Here is a 17,365-nt window from a genome sequence, read left to right on the forward strand (position 1 = left end):
GGGAAAAGAAAACATGGGGAAAAAGAGATGGGGAAGAAGGGAGAGCAGGGGATGAGGGGAAGGAGAGAACAAAGGAGAGAAACAGTGAAGAAAAAAATACAGTTTTTATCAGAAATGTAAGAAATTGGAAAAAAATAAAGAAAGCTTCAAACAGGAAGTAAGGAAAAGGCTTTGCATCAGTGCGCTGGGTGTCAGAGCACAGTCTGTTTCTGCGTTCAGACTGCAGCGTCCCGTCTTCAAAATGGACTGAGTGTTCAGCGTATGCACAGCATGTGTTCAGAGCACAGTGTATTTTCCATTTCAAAGTTAAGCCGATAGCACGCAGAGTGTTTTCAGCACAGACGGAGAGCAATCTGTGAAATCAACCTGAAGAGCTATTTGGCAATGTGTGCAGTGTTACTGAGGTAGGTGCCCCATTTGAGCATGATGTTACAGAGGTAGCGACACTGTGTGAGAGCTGAGCATGGTGGTACCAGGATGGGTGCCCTTTGGGATTAGTGAATATGCTGTTACCGTAGAAGATGTGAGCAAGACATTACCAGGGTATTTGCACTGTGTGACTGTGGTGTTACTGGGGCAGATTTCCTTTGTGAGTGAAGTGTTGCTAGGTAAATGCCCTGTGTGAATGTAAAGCACAGTGTTACTGGGGTAGGCGCCCTGTGTGAGTAAAGTGTTGCTAGGTAAATGCCCTGTGTGAATGTAAAGCACAGTGTTACTGGGGTAGGCACCCTGTGTGAGTAAAGTGTTGCTAGGTAAATGCCCTGTGTGAATGTAAAGCACAGTGTTACTGGGGTAGGTGCCCTGTGTTACTGGGGCAGGTGCCCTGTGTGAGTGAAAGTGTTGCTAGGTAAATGCCTTGTGTGAATGTAAAGCACAGTGTTACTGGGGTAGGCGCCCTGTGTGAGTAAAGTGTTGCTAGGTAAATGCCCTGCGTGAATGTAAAGCACAGTGTTACTGGGATAGGTGTCCTGTGTGAGTAAAGTGTTGCTAGGTAAATGCCTTGTGTGAATGTAAAGCACAGTGTTACTGGGGTAGGTGCCCTGTGTGAGTAAAGTGTTGCTAAGTAAATGCCCTGTGTGAATGTAAAGCACAGTGTTACTGGGGTAGGCGCCCTGTGTTACTGGGGCAGGTGCCCTGTGTGAGTGAAGTGTTGCTAGGTAAATGCCCTGTGTGAATGTAAAGCACAGTGTTACTGGGGTACGTGGACTGGGGTAGGTGTCCTGTGTGAGTAAAGTGTTGCTAGGTAAATGCCTTGTGTGAATGTAAAGCACAGTGTTACTGGGGTAGGCGCCCTGTGTTACTGGGGCAGGTGCCCTGTGTGAGTGAAGTGTAGCTAGGTAAATGCCCTGTGTGAATGTAAAGCGCAGTGTTACTGAGGTAGGTGGCCGTTGTTAGCGCAGTATTACCAGGGTAGCTCTCATCGGCCTCTGGGTCAGGCCCACTGCTGAAGCTGGTGGAGTCGAAGGAGTGTATGCTGAGGGAGGTCAGCTGGCAGCGGAGCTGCTCAATGTCACTGTCCTTGCTGTCCAGGGCCATCTGCAGCTCAACGCGCACCTGGCTTTCATCTGCTATCATCTGGAAACCGCGAACACAAACACATGCTAATCAAGACCCCGCGAAGGAAACAAACATCTATTTAATGACTGCAAAAGAGGATGAACGGGGCTTTATCCTTCAGTCACTGAACAAACAAGATACTATAGTGAGGTGTGGGGAAGCTACTGTGTGTGTGTGTGTGTGTGTGTGTGCGCGCACGCGTGTGTGTGTATGGTAGGCAGGTACAGGTATACTCTAAATGATTACACGTCATTGCTCTGCCTGCAGTGATTTGTGTTCTATGTTGGGTTACTTTGTGAATGTTGTGGTCTACGCTTGTGTGAATGGCATGGTCTGTGGTTGTGTTGCCGTGAATGTGATGGGCTGTGGTAGTATTAATGTGAATTTGACGTTTGTACTACTGTGAACGTGGTCCAGTGGTTGCGTTACTATGAGGTTGCAGTCACGTTTGCAGGTGGACGCAGACACCACTCACAGCCTGCATCTCGTTGATCTCTCTCTGATACTTTATGATGGTGCCGTTGAGCTTGTCCCTCTCCAGCTGGAGCTCCAGCTGAAGCTTTCTGTTCTCCTTCTGCTTCCGGCGCAAATCCATGTCGTTGCCATGGCGATGTCCACCACTGCTTACATTGTTACGGTTCATAATCTCTGCCAGTTTGTTGACTGCCTGCAGCATATCAAATGTGAAAGATTACATTAAGACATTCTGGTACTTTCTAACACTAAAACACATGCAGGTAATGGATACAGAACTTAAGTCCAATGACCATGATATGCACTTTTGTACGTCGCTTTGGATAAAAGCGTCTGCTAAATAAAGGTAATGTAATGTAACTCTGACTGGATTTAGTCAGTCCAATTAACAAGGTTGGATTCTAGAACAGATCTTTGGCAACATTTACACCACCTGGTAAGTTGCCAAATTCCAATTTTTTGCTCACATGTTGCACAGATCAGATATGTATTTTGAACCTGTAAATAGGAAAAAAAAACATACGGAATTGGATATGTTCAGATCCGTTCTGGGCCATATTCATATTTGGAAATGAATCCAATAGGAATCTGACACCTGCTAATGTGACTCATCTAAGTGCACAGATCGGAATTTCCCAATCACTGCGATTTGCGCGTTATTCAAAATGTGATATTCTCATACTTTCTTCATATTTGAATGAGGTGTAATGTAATTATATGCATAACCACTCCCCACTGGTAATGTTACATGTTAAAAGAAGCTAAATGGAGGATGAAAGTTCAGGCCAGTGAACACTGAGTTATTGTGCCTTTTAAACCCATAGGGCGAAGAATCGGAATAGGCCAAAATACTGGGGATGTTCTTTGCGGACCCAAGATGCTTTGGAAAGAATAGCTTGAATTATTATTTCTGTCTTTGTGTCGTTTTGTGTCCATTGCAGATGGTGATATGGCTGTGGTTGTTTACTTTTGTATCGGAAACCAAACCCTTTGCATGTTTGCATGCTGGTTGTTTCAAGCTTAAACCGCGTTAACGCAGGTTTCAGATTCTGGTCACCTTCAAAAGTAAATGTAAACAGGCGGATAAAAAATAGGATGCAGGCAAGAAATTGGAACAAGTCATCAAGGTCAGTGGTGTAAATGTAGCCTTTGTGTCTTGAAGGCTAACAACTCTTTCTGCAAATGGGTTGTGTCAGAGAGAGTTGTGTGATGATTGATTGATTTATTGTTTCCATGGGTAAGCACCTTTGGGTTAAACACAGATTATCTGAAATCAAGAGACACACTGTACATCCTGTATATTACACACACACTCATCATGAAAAAAACACACACGCGCACACACACACACACACATAGACATTCTCTACCTGATCATATAGACACATTTGACCAGCCTAAAACCGTCAAGCTCATAAGACGTGCACATGAATACAGACAAACGCACAGAAATCCATTCAGACAGAAACAGATAACCAGACGGGTGAGTTCTAACCTGAGTTTTCAGTGTTCTCTCATACTGCACCTGCTTCTCAAAGTTGGCCTTCATATTACTCTGTTCATCCATGGACTGCTTCAGCTCTGTGAACACAGCTCAGTTAACACAGAATATTTACACAAAGTTGCTAAACGTTTTAGCAACACAATGGTTCACGTGGAGACAGGCAATACAGGGGTTCAGTATCTAACCTGCATGGTGATTCTGCAGTTTAATGGGTGAGCAAGGAGAGGAAGTATGCAATTAAGGTCAGTAATGCCAAAGTGTCCGGTAACTACCATAATAATGTTCAAAAGAATATGTTTACAAACTCTTCTTTAGTTGTGTTGTTAAACTTAAAGGACAATTTTACCCATATTCAATTTTCTAGAATGTTATTCGTTGTCCTTTCTGTAGTATGAATGTTAAAGTATATATTTCTCCAGATGAAAGAATTATTGAAGGCAAATTCCTGTTTAGCTACTCAAACTACCATCTCCTTGAAAGGTCTGTTTATGGGGTGCTGAGGATGGGGTAGGCACATCTCACCAATGGTACCAATAACACATATTTCCTGAATATTTTAAATAAATATGGTGAAATGCTGTCAAAGTAAAAAAATAAATAAATAAATCAACAGATTAGAAATGAGAAAAATGTCTTTAGACTCTGGACTTGGAAGTATGTTGGGTCATTGGGTGCGCATGCATATTTGATTATTTCAAATTGAAAGAATCTTCCAGAACAGGATAACAGATACCATGACAGTACACAGAATACACTGCATTATTTTCTCAAGAGAAGTAATATGAGAGGACAGTGTGTGGGTAGAGTAAAGGAGGAGTAAAGAGAGGACAGTGTGTGGGTAGAGTGAAGGAGGAGTAAAGAGCGGATAGTGGGTGGGTAGAGTAAAGGAGGAGTAAAGAGAGGACAGTGGATGGGTAGAGTGAAGGAGGAGTAAAGAGAGGACAGTGGGTGGGTAGAGTGAAGGAGGAACAAAGAGAGGACAGTGGATGGGTAGAGTAAAGGAGGAGTAAAGAGAGGACGGTGGGTAGAGTAAAGGAAGAGTAGAGAGGCCAGTGGGTGGGTAGAGTAAAGGAGGAGTAAAGAGAGGACAGTGGATGGGTGGAGTAAAGGAGGAGTAAAGAGAGGACAGTGGATGGGTGGAGTAAAGGAGGAGTAAAGAGAGGACAGTGGGTGGGTAGAGTAAAGGAAGAGTAGAGAGGCCAGTGGATGGGTAGAGTAAAGGAGGAGTAAAGAGAGGACAGTGGGTGGGTAGAGTAAAGGAAGAGTAACGAGAGGACAGTGGGTGGGTAGAGTAAAGGAAGAGTAGAGAGGCCAGTGGGTGGGTAGAGTAAAGGGAGAGTAGAGAGGCCAGTGGGTGAGATGGGAATCAGGACACTCACGTTCCTGTGCCTCCCTCAGTGCATTATTCAGCTCCTCCTTCTCATTGGCTAGGTTGGCCACGTCACTTGTCAGGGTACGGTTAGACTCCTCCAGCTGCAGGGGGGCAAAAGAATACAGGTGACCCCCCAAGGCCGAAACCACAGCTACTGAGAATGGACCAGATTTATTTAACTCCTCAAACCAGCTCTGGCATAAAATGTATTGTATCCAAAAAAATTAAAATTGTTAAAGACATGGCACCTTGTGAGGGTTTGTTTACTTCATCTCCTCCCCACACATACTGATGATTTTATACCCCCCCCCCCCCCTTACTCAGGCAATAGTACTGTCCTCACCACACCCTACTCACAGAGGCGATGGTGTTGTCCTTCTCTTCGAGCTCCTGCTTGTGCTGGGCTTTCATCTCCTTGATCTCCAGCTCCTTCATGATCTTGTCTTTCTCCAGCTGGGAGTACTGCTCCTCGGCCACAGTGCGGGCCAGCTGCTCCGAGTCTGCCTTCGTCAGGCTCACCTCCAGGCGGCTCGCCAGAGAGTCCCTGCGGGGAGAGAACGGGGAGCCCAGCGTCACACGACGCGCAACGCTGCAGAGAGTCATCACGAATAACACGCAACAGCGCAAACCAGTGACACAAGGCTCACAACAGTGCAGTATGGGAATTCTTGGGCCTGCAGTGTAGTTTTGTTTTTTGTTTTTTTTAATTAGGCTGATAAAAAATATAGGCTAATATAGTTGACAGTTTCCTGAAGTACAGTATAATGCACTTAAGCACGGTTCCATTCCCTTCAATTATAGTTCTTCTGAGGTTTTAGGTGCACCTGACCTCTCATCCTGCAGGTCCTGCAGTCTTTGCCGTACGTCTTTAATCAGCTTGTTCTTCTCCTCACACTCCTCCTTCATTTCATGCACCTGTGTCTTATACAGGGTCTGAAGAAAAAGAAGAGACACACAGAGATCACCATACAGTACTGATAACCATGATGAGCCCAGCTCACCATACAATTCTGATATGCTGATGCTACGATCCAATACAGACTTGGGTCCTGTGGGGAAGCAGAGCCACACATACAGACAATATATTGTAATAGTGCATTGAAAGATATCTGACTATTAGTGTGTTAGATACAGTAATGAAATTTATCATTAAGGTCCATATGAGTAGTACAGTAGTTCCGTTGAGTAGTACTGTTGTAGTACTGTAGCAGTAATACTGTTGAGTAGTACTGCTGCAGTAGTATAGTAGTGATACAGTTGAGACAATGTGCTGTAACTGTAATAGTACTATTAAGCAGTAGTGCTGTAATACTGCTAATTAGCACTGTTTGAGAACATGAAATCAGTGGTATCCTTTGGGTTGAGTGTTACTGTAGTACAACTGAGTAGTTGTGTAGTACCACAGTATCTGTATTGCTGAGTAATAGCACTGCAGTACTGTAATAATCATACTGTAGTAATATCACTGTTGAGTAGAAGGTCTTGAACACCATGGTAAAATAGTGATAGAGCTGCTGATGAGATAGTAGTGCAGGTGAGAAATACCACTGTAATACCACAGAAGTAGTCACACTGTTGACCAGTTCTGTAGTAGCAGTACTGTAGCAATAGCAGTAGTAACAGTACTTGTAATTGTATTGTTGAGTAGTAGTAAATTAGAAATGGTAGTACTGTCAGTAGAACTGCAGTAGTACTTTTGTACTGTTGAATAGTTATTGTAGCACTGTTCAGCTGTAGCAGTGTAGTGGTAGTACTGTACCGAGAAATACTGCTCTGTCTGCAGCTGGTCTTGCAGTTCCTTCATCTGCCCAAATGCATCCTGCCGCTCTCTGTAAACAAACACACACACACAGTCAGACCCTCTGCCCTCCTGCTCGCATACATACACACAAACAAACACACACACACACACACACACACAGGCGCACACACACTTGAACACAAATCCTTCAGAAATGACATCATTCCTTCCGAACGTGGAGCGGATGTCACATAATGTGACAGGAGCTAGCACTTTGCACACAAACACACAGATGCTTGTCTCTGGCAGAGGGCTCTGTGGGTGTAGCCAGTGACAACAGGTCTCAGTGCTCGGTTACTCCTATAGCACCCAATTTACCCACTCACACGCAGGCATGCTTACTTCTGCAATTCCTGGTTCTTGTTTCCTAGGCTCTGTTTTAAGTCCAGCAGGTGGTTGACTTCCTGTTTCAGCTGTTTCTCAGACTTGCGTAGCGACGCCACTTCCTGGCCTTGATTGGCCAGCTCGCTCTGAATCAGGCTGCATTTCTGGGACTCCTGCTCCACCTTCACGCTCAGGGTCTTCACCTGCAAGAGGGAGGCAGGTGTGGGAGCCAAGTTACAGATAAAGGAAGGGGGAGATGGGAGAGGTGGAGGGGGACAGTCGCAGACACCCTCTTCCTCAAACGCACATGTGCACGCAGACACATGTACCAACAGGCACACACACAAACAGACACTTGCACAAACATACCCGCACAGACAGGCACCTGCACAAACAGACACTAACGCAAACAGGCACCCGTGCAAACAGGAATCCGCACAAACAGGCAATCGAAGTGTCCTTGAGCAAGACACCTAATCCCTAACTGCTCTGGTGAATGAGAGGCATCAATTGTAAAGCGCTTTGGATAAAAGCGCTATATAAATGCAGTCCATTACCATCACAATAGCACAAACCGACATGCGCACAAACAGGCAACCACACAAACGGGCACCCGCACAAACAGGCATCTGCACAAACAGGCACACACACAAACAGGCAACCACACGAACAGGCACTAACACAAACAGGCATCCGCACAAACAGGCACACACACAAACAGGCAACCACACAGAGCAGCAACCACAATAAGAGGCACCCGCACAAACAGGTACCCGCACAAACAGACACCTGCACAAACAGGCACCCACACAAACAGGCAACCACACGAACAGGCACTAACACAAACAGGCATCCGCACAAACAGGCACACACACAAACAGGCAACCACACAGAGCAGCAACCACAATAAGAGGCACCCGCACAAACAGGTACCCGCACAAACAGACACCTGCACAAACAGGCACCCACACAAACAGGCAACCACACAACAAGCACCGGCACAAACTGGCACCTGCATGAACAGACACCCACACAGAGCGGCACCCACACAAACCTCCTCAGCGAGTTTGTGCTTCTTCCTCTGCAGGTCCTCCAGTCCGCACTTGGCCTGCTTGTAATCAGAGCCCAGCAGGGAGTGCTCTTTCTCTAGCTCCAGCAGCCTGTTCTCCACCTGCAGCTTCACCGCACGCTCCTCCTGCAACTGTCGCTCCATCTCTGAGGGGCAGGGTGTGGAGTTGATAAGAACGAGGGTGCAGCGAAGGAGATATTCTGAAATGTTTGAATCTTTTGGCCTCATCTTAACTAAAAACAATAATTGCGGGCCTTTCCTGAGTGTAGTTCGGAATTACAAGATCTATGCGCCTCTGTTTCTTAAACCAAAGGGCTGAAGTAAGAGGCAATCCATTTATTTTCATAACAACGGGAAACACCAATACCCGTTTACTGACAGTGGAAACGTATTGGAAAGGATGCAATCTGCTACATTTATCCATCATTACACAGTTAACTATGTGTATGGAGGTGTGCGGATGTGTGTGTGATCGGTAGCCTGTTCCCACTAAACTAAAGGTCAGGCTGAGCCTCTCCCTCTCACCCTTGGCCTCCTCAGTGACCTGGTTGATCTGGTTGTTGATGAGGAGGCGGGCCTTTGTAGCCTTGTGCTCCGCCTCTTCCTGCTCCAGACTCTGCTGCAGGACCTTCAGCTTGTATGTAAAATCAATCTCCTGGCTACTCTTCTCCTGCGGGCGAAGCAAATGGTCAGTAGTAGTGGGAGGTGTGTGTGTGTGTGTTTGTGTGTGTGTGTGTGAGTCTGCATGTGTGTCTGTGTGTTATAGAGTGTGTTTGGAAGCAACTAAGGGTGTTATTGTGCAAGTTGAACCGTATATTCTTCTGCAGTCTTTCCTCTTCAGTTTAGTGATTATGTGATTGTGAGTATATAAGTTTGTCAGTGTACGAGGATTTGTACCTTCTCCAGATCCAACAGTCTCCCCTGTAGCTGTGTCCTCTCTAGCTCACTGTTGGATAGGGCGGACTTCACCTGCCTTGCTTCGGCTTCCAGATCAGCCAGACTCCCTGGAGAGAGAGCACAAGTGAGACTCTATTACACACCAACTGAACCACAGCAAGAGGGAGTAACTTGGTATGGAGGGAGGGAGGGATGGAGGGACATAAGGAAGTGTGAACGTGAAAGAAACAGAGTAGGCACAAGAGAGAAAAACTTAAAGGAGTAGCTGTTTTTTAAGAGTCTAGCTTTTAATACTAAAATTCAGTTGCCCGCCCATTCCTCTCTCAAACAGGACACAAAGGCTGACTGTGTTTGAGTAATTTCCTGATTGGCAACAGTCACATACACTCCTGTACATTCATCCTTGTTTTCTTTCCAGTGTTTCAGAATAACTACTTAATGTTTATTTTTATGGCGACTGACTCCACCCGAATAGGAAACGATGGCTCAACACACATGGTATAAAAACCTAGGCTGCTAAACAGTCACCAGCGCACCCTGCAGGTCAGTGATGGTCTGGCAGGCCTGGCCGCGCTCTCTCTTCTCCGTCTCCAGTGACGCCTGCAGACCGGTGAGCTCAGTCTCCAGCGCCAGCTTGCTGGCCTCCAGCTGGCTGCTTCTGTCCTCCAGCTCCTCCAGACGCAGCTCCAGGTGCTGAAGCTGCTTCAGCGTCTCCGCCTGAGCTTTCTTCAGGTGCGCCGTGCTCTCTGACTCTGCCCGCAGCAGCTCGTTGGCTTCCTCCAGCTGGACCGAGAGACAGCCAACAGGTGCTCAGATACATATATACAGAACAGCCAGCATTTTTAAACAGATTCCCACATATGCAACAGTCATCAGGTATTCAAACAGATACATATATATGGAACAGACAACAGGCATTCAAATAGATATACACACGTAACTGCCAATAGGTATTCAAACAGACACACATATGGAATAGTCAACAGGTCTTCAGAGATAAGAATATATTGTAGAACACAGGACACAGTAGCAAAAATTTCACACAGCCTAAATATCATACAAACACAGAAATGCTGAGACTAACAGATATAAATGCACCACCAGGGGTGATAGGCAGGTGTGTACACCCATTGCATTACATTTATTCATTCAGCAGATAGTCCTACACTTAGAATGAAAGAGGAAATGAGAGCATCCACTCGAGTTATGCGTAGCGACTCCCTTACGTGTCTCTGAAGATGAACGGTCTGCTCGTTAGGGACCTGGGGGTTCTGCTGCCTCTTCTTCATGTCCTCCAGTTGTTCACGCAGAGTGTTGACTGGAAAGAACAGGAATCGTCACATGTGGTAGGTATGGAGGCGCACACGTGTCTGGTTCTGTACTGCTGAGCAGGTGTACAGCTGCTCTAACGCTGTCATGACTGCGCCAATAGGTGTGCAACTGTGTGAACACAGGTTAGCAGTTACACAGGTGACCATGTGTGTGATTGTGTGAACACAGGTGAGCAGCTACACAGGTGACCATGTGTGTGATTGTGTGAATACAGGTGAGCAGCTACACAGGTGAAGAGGTGTGGGATTGTGTGAATACATGTGAGCAGCTATGCAGGAGTACATGCGTACAACTGTGAACACAGATCTGTCGGCATGTAGGCATATGGGTATACAGGTATGTGATTACAGGGACAAGTGTACATATGCATGGACACATTAATACAGGTGCGTAGGCATGCAGGAGTGGTTGCTGTGTTTGATTATAGGAGTAGATGTACAGGTGTGTGATTGTGTGAGTACATGTGTGCATATGTACAGATTCAGATTTATAGCTCAAACATTTACACAGGAGCAATGTCTATGCCAGCATGCAATCACCAAACAGCACAACGTGAATGTCACTGCGTGGCAGTTGGTACAAAGCTGTTTCCAATATGGTTCTGCAATTCGAATGGATGCACTTGCGCAGAGGTGTACAAAGCTCCGACTGAACTTTTCAACTTTAAAAGTGTTCAGAAGAAAAGATGTTCAGGTGCATGTAGGTGTACAGACTTAGAGATATGTATGTGTTCAGGTGTGTACAGATCTGTGGCTTCAGAGATGTGTTAAGTGTTCAGGTGTGTACAGATCTGTGGCTTCAGAGATGTGTTAAGTGTTCAGGTGTGTACATGTATGTAGGTTTAGAGATGTGTAAGTGTTCAGGTTGGTACAGTGTTCAGGTACACACACTCACCCTCTGTCTCCAGGCAGTGCTTTCTATTGGCCTCAGTGTCGGCCCTCCTCTGACTCTCTGCACTGCTGTGCTGAAGCAGAGCCTTCTCCTTCTCCAGCTCCAACAGAGCCTCCTCTACACTCCTCCTACTGTTTACCTGGAGAGAGAGACATTATCATGCACACTCACACACACTATACCTCTACACTCCTCCCACTGTTTACCTGGAGAGAGAGACATTATCACACACACTCACACACAACCTCAACACTCCTCCTACTGTTTACCTGGAGAGAGAGACATTATCACACACACTCACACACAACCTCAACACTGCTCCTACTGTTAGCCTGAAGAGAGAAGAGTCATTTATGACACTCCTACTATTATTACACTACCGCTACATTCCTAGAGACCCACACACATTCACACACACTACCTCTACCTCTGTTCTACTGATAACCAGGAGAGATAGATACACACACTCACGCACACTCACAAACCCTAACTCTACACTGCTCCTACTGTTAGCCTGAAGAAAGAAAAGTCATTTATAACACTCCTACTTTTATTAAACTACCGCTACATTTCTACTGTTAACCGGGAGAGAGACACTTATCCCACACACATTCACACACACTACCTCTGTACTACTACGGATAACCTGGAGAGATAGATACACACACACACACACACTCACAGACCCTAACTCTACACTGCTCCTACTGTCAACCTGGAGGGACAGACACTTATAAGACACTCGCACACCCAATCACACACATTACCTCTACACTGCCCCTACTGTTAATCTGGAGAAAAAGAATATAACTGTACCTTTCCCTAACTCTCTCAGTTACACACAAACAAACATGCAAATCATCATGATCAGATGTAAAGATTCACCTCAGCATCAAGGTCCTTGGTGAGTTTCTCAAGATGACTACAGGCAGCTCTAGAAGACAGATCATGGATTAAAGGTCAATACGACTGATGTGTCACCAACCGTTCTGCACAAATGAGGCTCACGCGCCTGTAGAGAACCCCTGCCTTACCTGAACTTCTGCTGGAGCTCCTGTTTGGCCTGCATCTCACTGCTGAGTCTCACTTCCCACTGCTTCAGTTCATCTGACTGGCAGAGGATTATGTCATTATTATATTACACTGCATTACGCTGTCATTATTATATTACAATGCAGAGGCCAGATTATTCTACTATATTCCTGCGGTTGAATTGCTCAGATGCATCACACGGCGGATATGCACCTCTCTTTTGATGGCCGTGCTTCGATCCTCCTCCACGTCGGTTGGACTTAGGTCACTTAGCAACCTGCAGCGAAGATGGAGCAAATCCTTCACTAATATGATCCAGTCTTCAGCTCTACAGGTACTCAGTTCCAAACCCTTCTGTCGTGCCAGGCAGAGTGTGTTAAACCAGAGCTGCAGTGCCCTTATACGCTATCTCAGCCTTCGGCATGTTATCACAAAGTGGGTCCTGTCCTTAACAGTGAAATCAGAGCTGGGCGATGCAAAGCCCTTCTTACAGTGAACCTTTTTCAGCCAAAAGACACACATTCTTCAGTGAAAAAATATTAAGTCATGGAGGCCCTGTCTCACATGGACTCAGGAGTGGAAGCAGGACAGCAGTGGAGGAATGCGAAACGTATGAAATGGTAACATGAATAAATTATTGATATGCAAATGATAATACTGCTAGAATGACAACCCAATAGTATTGGGTCTTCCATTTTCATAGTACAGTTAGTTCCCATGAACTTGCATTATTAAGGTCAGCACCAAAACCACACATTTAAACATTTTAAAACCCTTTAAATAAATTAAGCCAATGTAACGCAACACTGATATTGATGTAAAAGCTGTCAGCTAATTAAGTTGGAGAGCTAGAGCAGGAGAACCTTTACCACATACACTCACCGGCCACTTTATTATGTACACCTGTTGAACTGCTCGTTAATACAAATATCTAATCAGCCAATCACGTGGCAGCAACTCAGTGCATTTAGGCATGTAGACATGGTCAAGACGATCTGCTGAAGTTCAAACCAAGCATCAGAATGGGGAAGAAAGGTGATTTAAGTGACTTTGAACACGGCATTGTTCTGTTCTGTTGGTGCCAGATAGGCTGGTTTGAGTATTTCAGAAACTGCTGATCTACTGGGATTTTCATGCACAACCATCTCTAGGGTTTACAGAGAATGGTCCGAAGAAGAGAAAATATCCAGGGAGCGGTAATTCTCTGGGCGAAAATCCCTTGTTGATGGCAGAGGTCAGAGGAGAATGGCCAGACTGGTTTGAGCTGATAGAAAGGCAACAGTAACACAAATAACCACTTGTTACAACCGAGGTATTCAGAAAAGCATCTCTGAATGCACAACATGTCAAACCTTGAAGCAGATGGGCTACAGCAGCAGAAGCCAACCTGGTACTAGCAAGATGTACCTAATGGCCGGTGAGTGTATATGCACACACGCACACACAGTTCTGGTTCATATACACACATGCTCATTCACAAAGTCACACTCACGCCAGCTGACACACCAGCTCACACATGCACATGAGCATGCGAACACACTGCTCTTACTGGTCCTCCTTGAAGTAGGTAAAGCCCACGAAGGGCAGCTGGTTCCCCATGAAGGCTTTCGGCTGAGGAAACGTCTCTTCATCTCCCTCTCCATCCTCAAACTCTTCAAAGTTACTGGTGTCAATGTCACTGCTCAACTCCGGCACCACAGGGGCGACCGCTGGGGGTCAGAGGGGGGGGGGAGGGGAGGGGGAAGATGCATGAGGAAGAAGGATGGAATAAAGGGAGAATTGACAGAGGAAAGGGAAGAGAGGGAAAGAAGTAAAGAGGGAGAATGTGGATGAAAAATGGCAGGACCTTTCATTTCTGTGTAGAGCAACAGCAAGCAGGCATAACAGACTTTTGAGAGAGGCACACAAACTGTGCATGAGCTGGAAGGGACCAATACAGATTTACATTTTTAGTATGTGCATACGTGCAAGAGTGTGTCTGTTTACGTGTATGTATATGCACGTGTATGCCTGTGTGTGCATGCACCTGTGTTTGTGCACGTGCATGCGTGCGTGTGTGTGTGTGTGTGTGTGTGTGTAGGCGTGTAAGTACTTCTGGCACTATTGCAGAAACTGAGTGCTGAGACCTGCTACCAGGCCAATATTACTGGCTACACCCACAGAGCCCTCTGCTGGAGCCATGCCTCTCCTCTCTCCTACAGTACGGGCTTTGTGCCTCCCACACACTGGGCCTTTTACACATACTCCTCTAGCAGGAAAAACTGCGCCTTTCTTCCCTGATCCTTCCACAGACAGGAAGAGGTCCAGGCTGAAGCACATCCCACAAACACAAACACAGGCATGCACGCACACACGCGTACAAGCACACACACGCAAAGACATACCACACACACACATGCACTCCACAACACACACATACAAATAAAAAAACACGTAAACACACACACACACAAACACAAGCACAAACAGATGTGCGCGCGCACACACATAAATGTGCATACATAGACACACAAGCACAATTACAAACACACATCCAAATGAACACATGCATGCCACACATACACACACGCACGCACACACACAGACACAATCACAGACACAAAGACATACATGCTTACAAGAAATTCCAATACCAATGAGATAAAGTTAAAGAAATAGAAAAGATAAAGAAGAAGAAGAGTGCCTGAGAGAGAGGTTAAGGGACAGGGTGGCTGCTTGTGTAACAACAGCCAGCTGTTGCCACAGTGAGAGTGACTGTACCCCTCAATCCAGCCTGCAGGCCTTGGATGTCCCTGTCATTAGCCACGCTCAGGCGACCACACCACAGGCCCCGCCCCCACGGCAGGGCTTGAAGCACTCGCCTGTGGGCCCCAGAGCATTCCCAAAATGCCCCCACAGTCGCCAGAGAGACCCAAGCCTGGCCTCCACATCCATGCAGATTAGAGAGGTGCAGGATATTTCAGGAGCAAATGGGCAAACGTGCAGAGAGAGAGAGAATCGGCATTCTCCAGAGCTTAATGTGCGTGTGACAGCCATCTACCCTCCCCACCACACTGTGCTAGAAATGCTTTCTGGCAACGACCATCAGGACAGAATGGGAAGTGATGGCCATTTTGAGCCAACACGAACCATATCAAATGAAAACCGTTTCAAGTACAGAACATCAGTACATGAGAGCATGCACCGTGACAGTGCAAAGTGTCCACACATACATGTTCGTCTATTTATACTTACACTGCATACACACACACAAAGGCATACAAATATGCAGACATGTACATAAACAGCATACATGTGACTTTTCTGGCTTAACTCATACATATTAAGTCACAATTTTAAAGTGCCTTGATTAACTGAATGCTGAAAGCTTAAATTGTCTTCTTTTCCACAAGACGTTTTGCCAAAAACCACATGCCATGCTTACTAATCTGAAAGAATGAAACAGCTGGCCTGATGTTACATAAAACTTTTTTTTTTCTGTTCTGTTGTCCCAACTTGTTCAGTTTAGGGGTAACTATATATATATATATATATATATATATATATATTAAGCATTTTTAAAGCATGCTCTATAAGCAGATATATGTTGATAAGATGTAAGTATAGTACATCTGAACGCATTTTTCGAAAAAAAAATCCTCATACATTCTCAAAACATTTACAAACACACACACACACACACACACACGCGGCCACATACACAAGAACACACACATATATAAAAAAACACACATCATTCTTTTAACTGCAAAATAGCAGTAATGTTTTAAATCTTCCCATTTTCTGAGTGCGGAATCTTACTTTCTCGAATGGTGTCAAAAGTCCACTGTTCGTTCCTGAAGAAAGGATGTCGTTTGATGTCTTCCACAGAATTCCGCCCCAGCCGAACCTCCCTGTGCATGCCAGTGAACCACAATCAGAGCAATCAGAGGTGTGATCCAATCACTGACGTTTTCTTCAAACCATATTCCACTCCAGCATTCCTCCCTATTGACCTCAACCTAATGACCAAATGACGGCAACCTGCAAAAATGACTGCCCCTAAAAAGATTGTAAATGTCCAGCCCTGAACATCAACACCTTCCCCACTTGTGGCCAACACTCAGGGTTCAGCTTAAGGAGTACTGAATAAGAACCAGAGAGAACAGAGAGAGTATTAAGCATGAAGCTGACACAGAGACTGGAGTGAAACTCCTCCTCTCTTTACTTGTGCCCTCCTTCTTTCTCACTCCTCCCATAGTTCCGCTGGGGTGGGGTGGGGGCTTTGGGCAACAGGGGTAACTTTTTGAGGGAAGGAAGGAAAAAGTGACAGAGACAGTGAAAAACTGCACTCTCTTTTGTATCTATCTCTATTGCTCTCTTTCATTTTAATATTCAATATTTCATCTCATCTCGGTGGCCAGCTGGACCCACATATACTGTACAGGGGACGACATCTTAACCAATCACAGGAAAATGAAACAGATTTTTGTCTGAAGTGCTGGATGGTATAAACATGAACAAAATGAGTGTGACAAAAATGTTTGCAGCACAAGGTCACTGAAGCAGGAAAATTAAACTCACCTGTCTGCCAAGAAGGCACATATGAGATCTTTGGCTTCCTTGGAGATATTTGCGCCATCTGGGAAGTTGAGGGAGTTTTTATGATCCATGATCTTGCTGTATGTCCCCACCAGAGAGTCGTCATAAAATGGAGTGTCACCTGAGAAAGAAACCTGGGCTTTAGAGAAAGGAGTGTGCATGGTGACGGGACCTCAACACCACAGACAAAGAGGGCCTGTGAGCTCTTTCTCATACTCATCCACAGTCCAGGGCTAAAATCACATGACACACTTTTGTTTATTTTATGTATGTATGCAGCCATCCACAGTGCGTGGAAATAAATGGGGGGATTTAGAAATGGATGTCATTTGCAGGTCAGTGCTGATGTGGTTGGGCACTTGGGCAGTCCCTGGTAAATGATGCAGTTGCATGCGGTCACTTGGGCGGTCATGTGCGGTCCCTGGTATATGATGCAGTTGCATGCGGTCACTGGGGCGGTCCCTGGTAAATGATGCAGTTGCATGCGGCCACTTGGGCGGTCATGTGCGGTCCCTGGTATATGATGCAGTT

General features: G+C 45.7%; 1 protein-coding gene across 3 annotated transcripts in view; it reads right to left on the reverse strand.

The window, feature by feature from the left end:
- LOC135256874 (rho-associated protein kinase 2-like) overlaps nucleotides 1-17,365 on the reverse strand; it is a 34,390-nt gene that overhangs the window by 6,505 nt on the left and 10,520 nt on the right. For all 3 annotated transcript variants that reach the window (XM_064339111.1, XM_064339112.1, XM_064339113.1), the window contains exons 8-27: nucleotides 16,817-16,955; nucleotides 16,055-16,146; nucleotides 13,803-13,962; nucleotides 12,467-12,530; nucleotides 12,256-12,332; nucleotides 12,107-12,155; nucleotides 11,225-11,360; nucleotides 10,225-10,316; nucleotides 9,535-9,781; nucleotides 8,999-9,105; nucleotides 8,627-8,771; nucleotides 8,087-8,247; nucleotides 7,051-7,235; nucleotides 6,667-6,736; nucleotides 5,737-5,840; nucleotides 5,265-5,451; nucleotides 4,915-5,008; nucleotides 3,527-3,612; nucleotides 2,033-2,224; nucleotides 1,407-1,575 (exon numbers count right to left, since the gene is read on the reverse strand). In XM_064339111.1, coding sequence (XP_064195181.1) covers nucleotides 1,407-1,575; nucleotides 2,033-2,224; nucleotides 3,527-3,612; nucleotides 4,915-5,008; nucleotides 5,265-5,451; nucleotides 5,737-5,840; nucleotides 6,667-6,736; nucleotides 7,051-7,235; nucleotides 8,087-8,247; nucleotides 8,627-8,771; nucleotides 8,999-9,105; nucleotides 9,535-9,781; nucleotides 10,225-10,316; nucleotides 11,225-11,360; nucleotides 12,107-12,155; nucleotides 12,256-12,332; nucleotides 12,467-12,530; nucleotides 13,803-13,962; nucleotides 16,055-16,146; nucleotides 16,817-16,955 — 2,556 coding nt within the window. The remainder of the gene's footprint in view (nucleotides 1-1,406; nucleotides 1,576-2,032; nucleotides 2,225-3,526; nucleotides 3,613-4,914; nucleotides 5,009-5,264; nucleotides 5,452-5,736; nucleotides 5,841-6,666; nucleotides 6,737-7,050; nucleotides 7,236-8,086; nucleotides 8,248-8,626; nucleotides 8,772-8,998; nucleotides 9,106-9,534; nucleotides 9,782-10,224; nucleotides 10,317-11,224; nucleotides 11,361-12,106; nucleotides 12,156-12,255; nucleotides 12,333-12,466; nucleotides 12,531-13,802; nucleotides 13,963-16,054; nucleotides 16,147-16,816; nucleotides 16,956-17,365) is intronic.

The sequence above is a fragment of the Anguilla rostrata genome, chromosome 6, assembly GCF_018555375.3.
Source record: "Anguilla rostrata isolate EN2019 chromosome 6, ASM1855537v3, whole genome shotgun sequence".
NCBI classification, from domain to species: domain Eukaryota; kingdom Metazoa; phylum Chordata; class Actinopteri; order Anguilliformes; family Anguillidae; genus Anguilla; species Anguilla rostrata.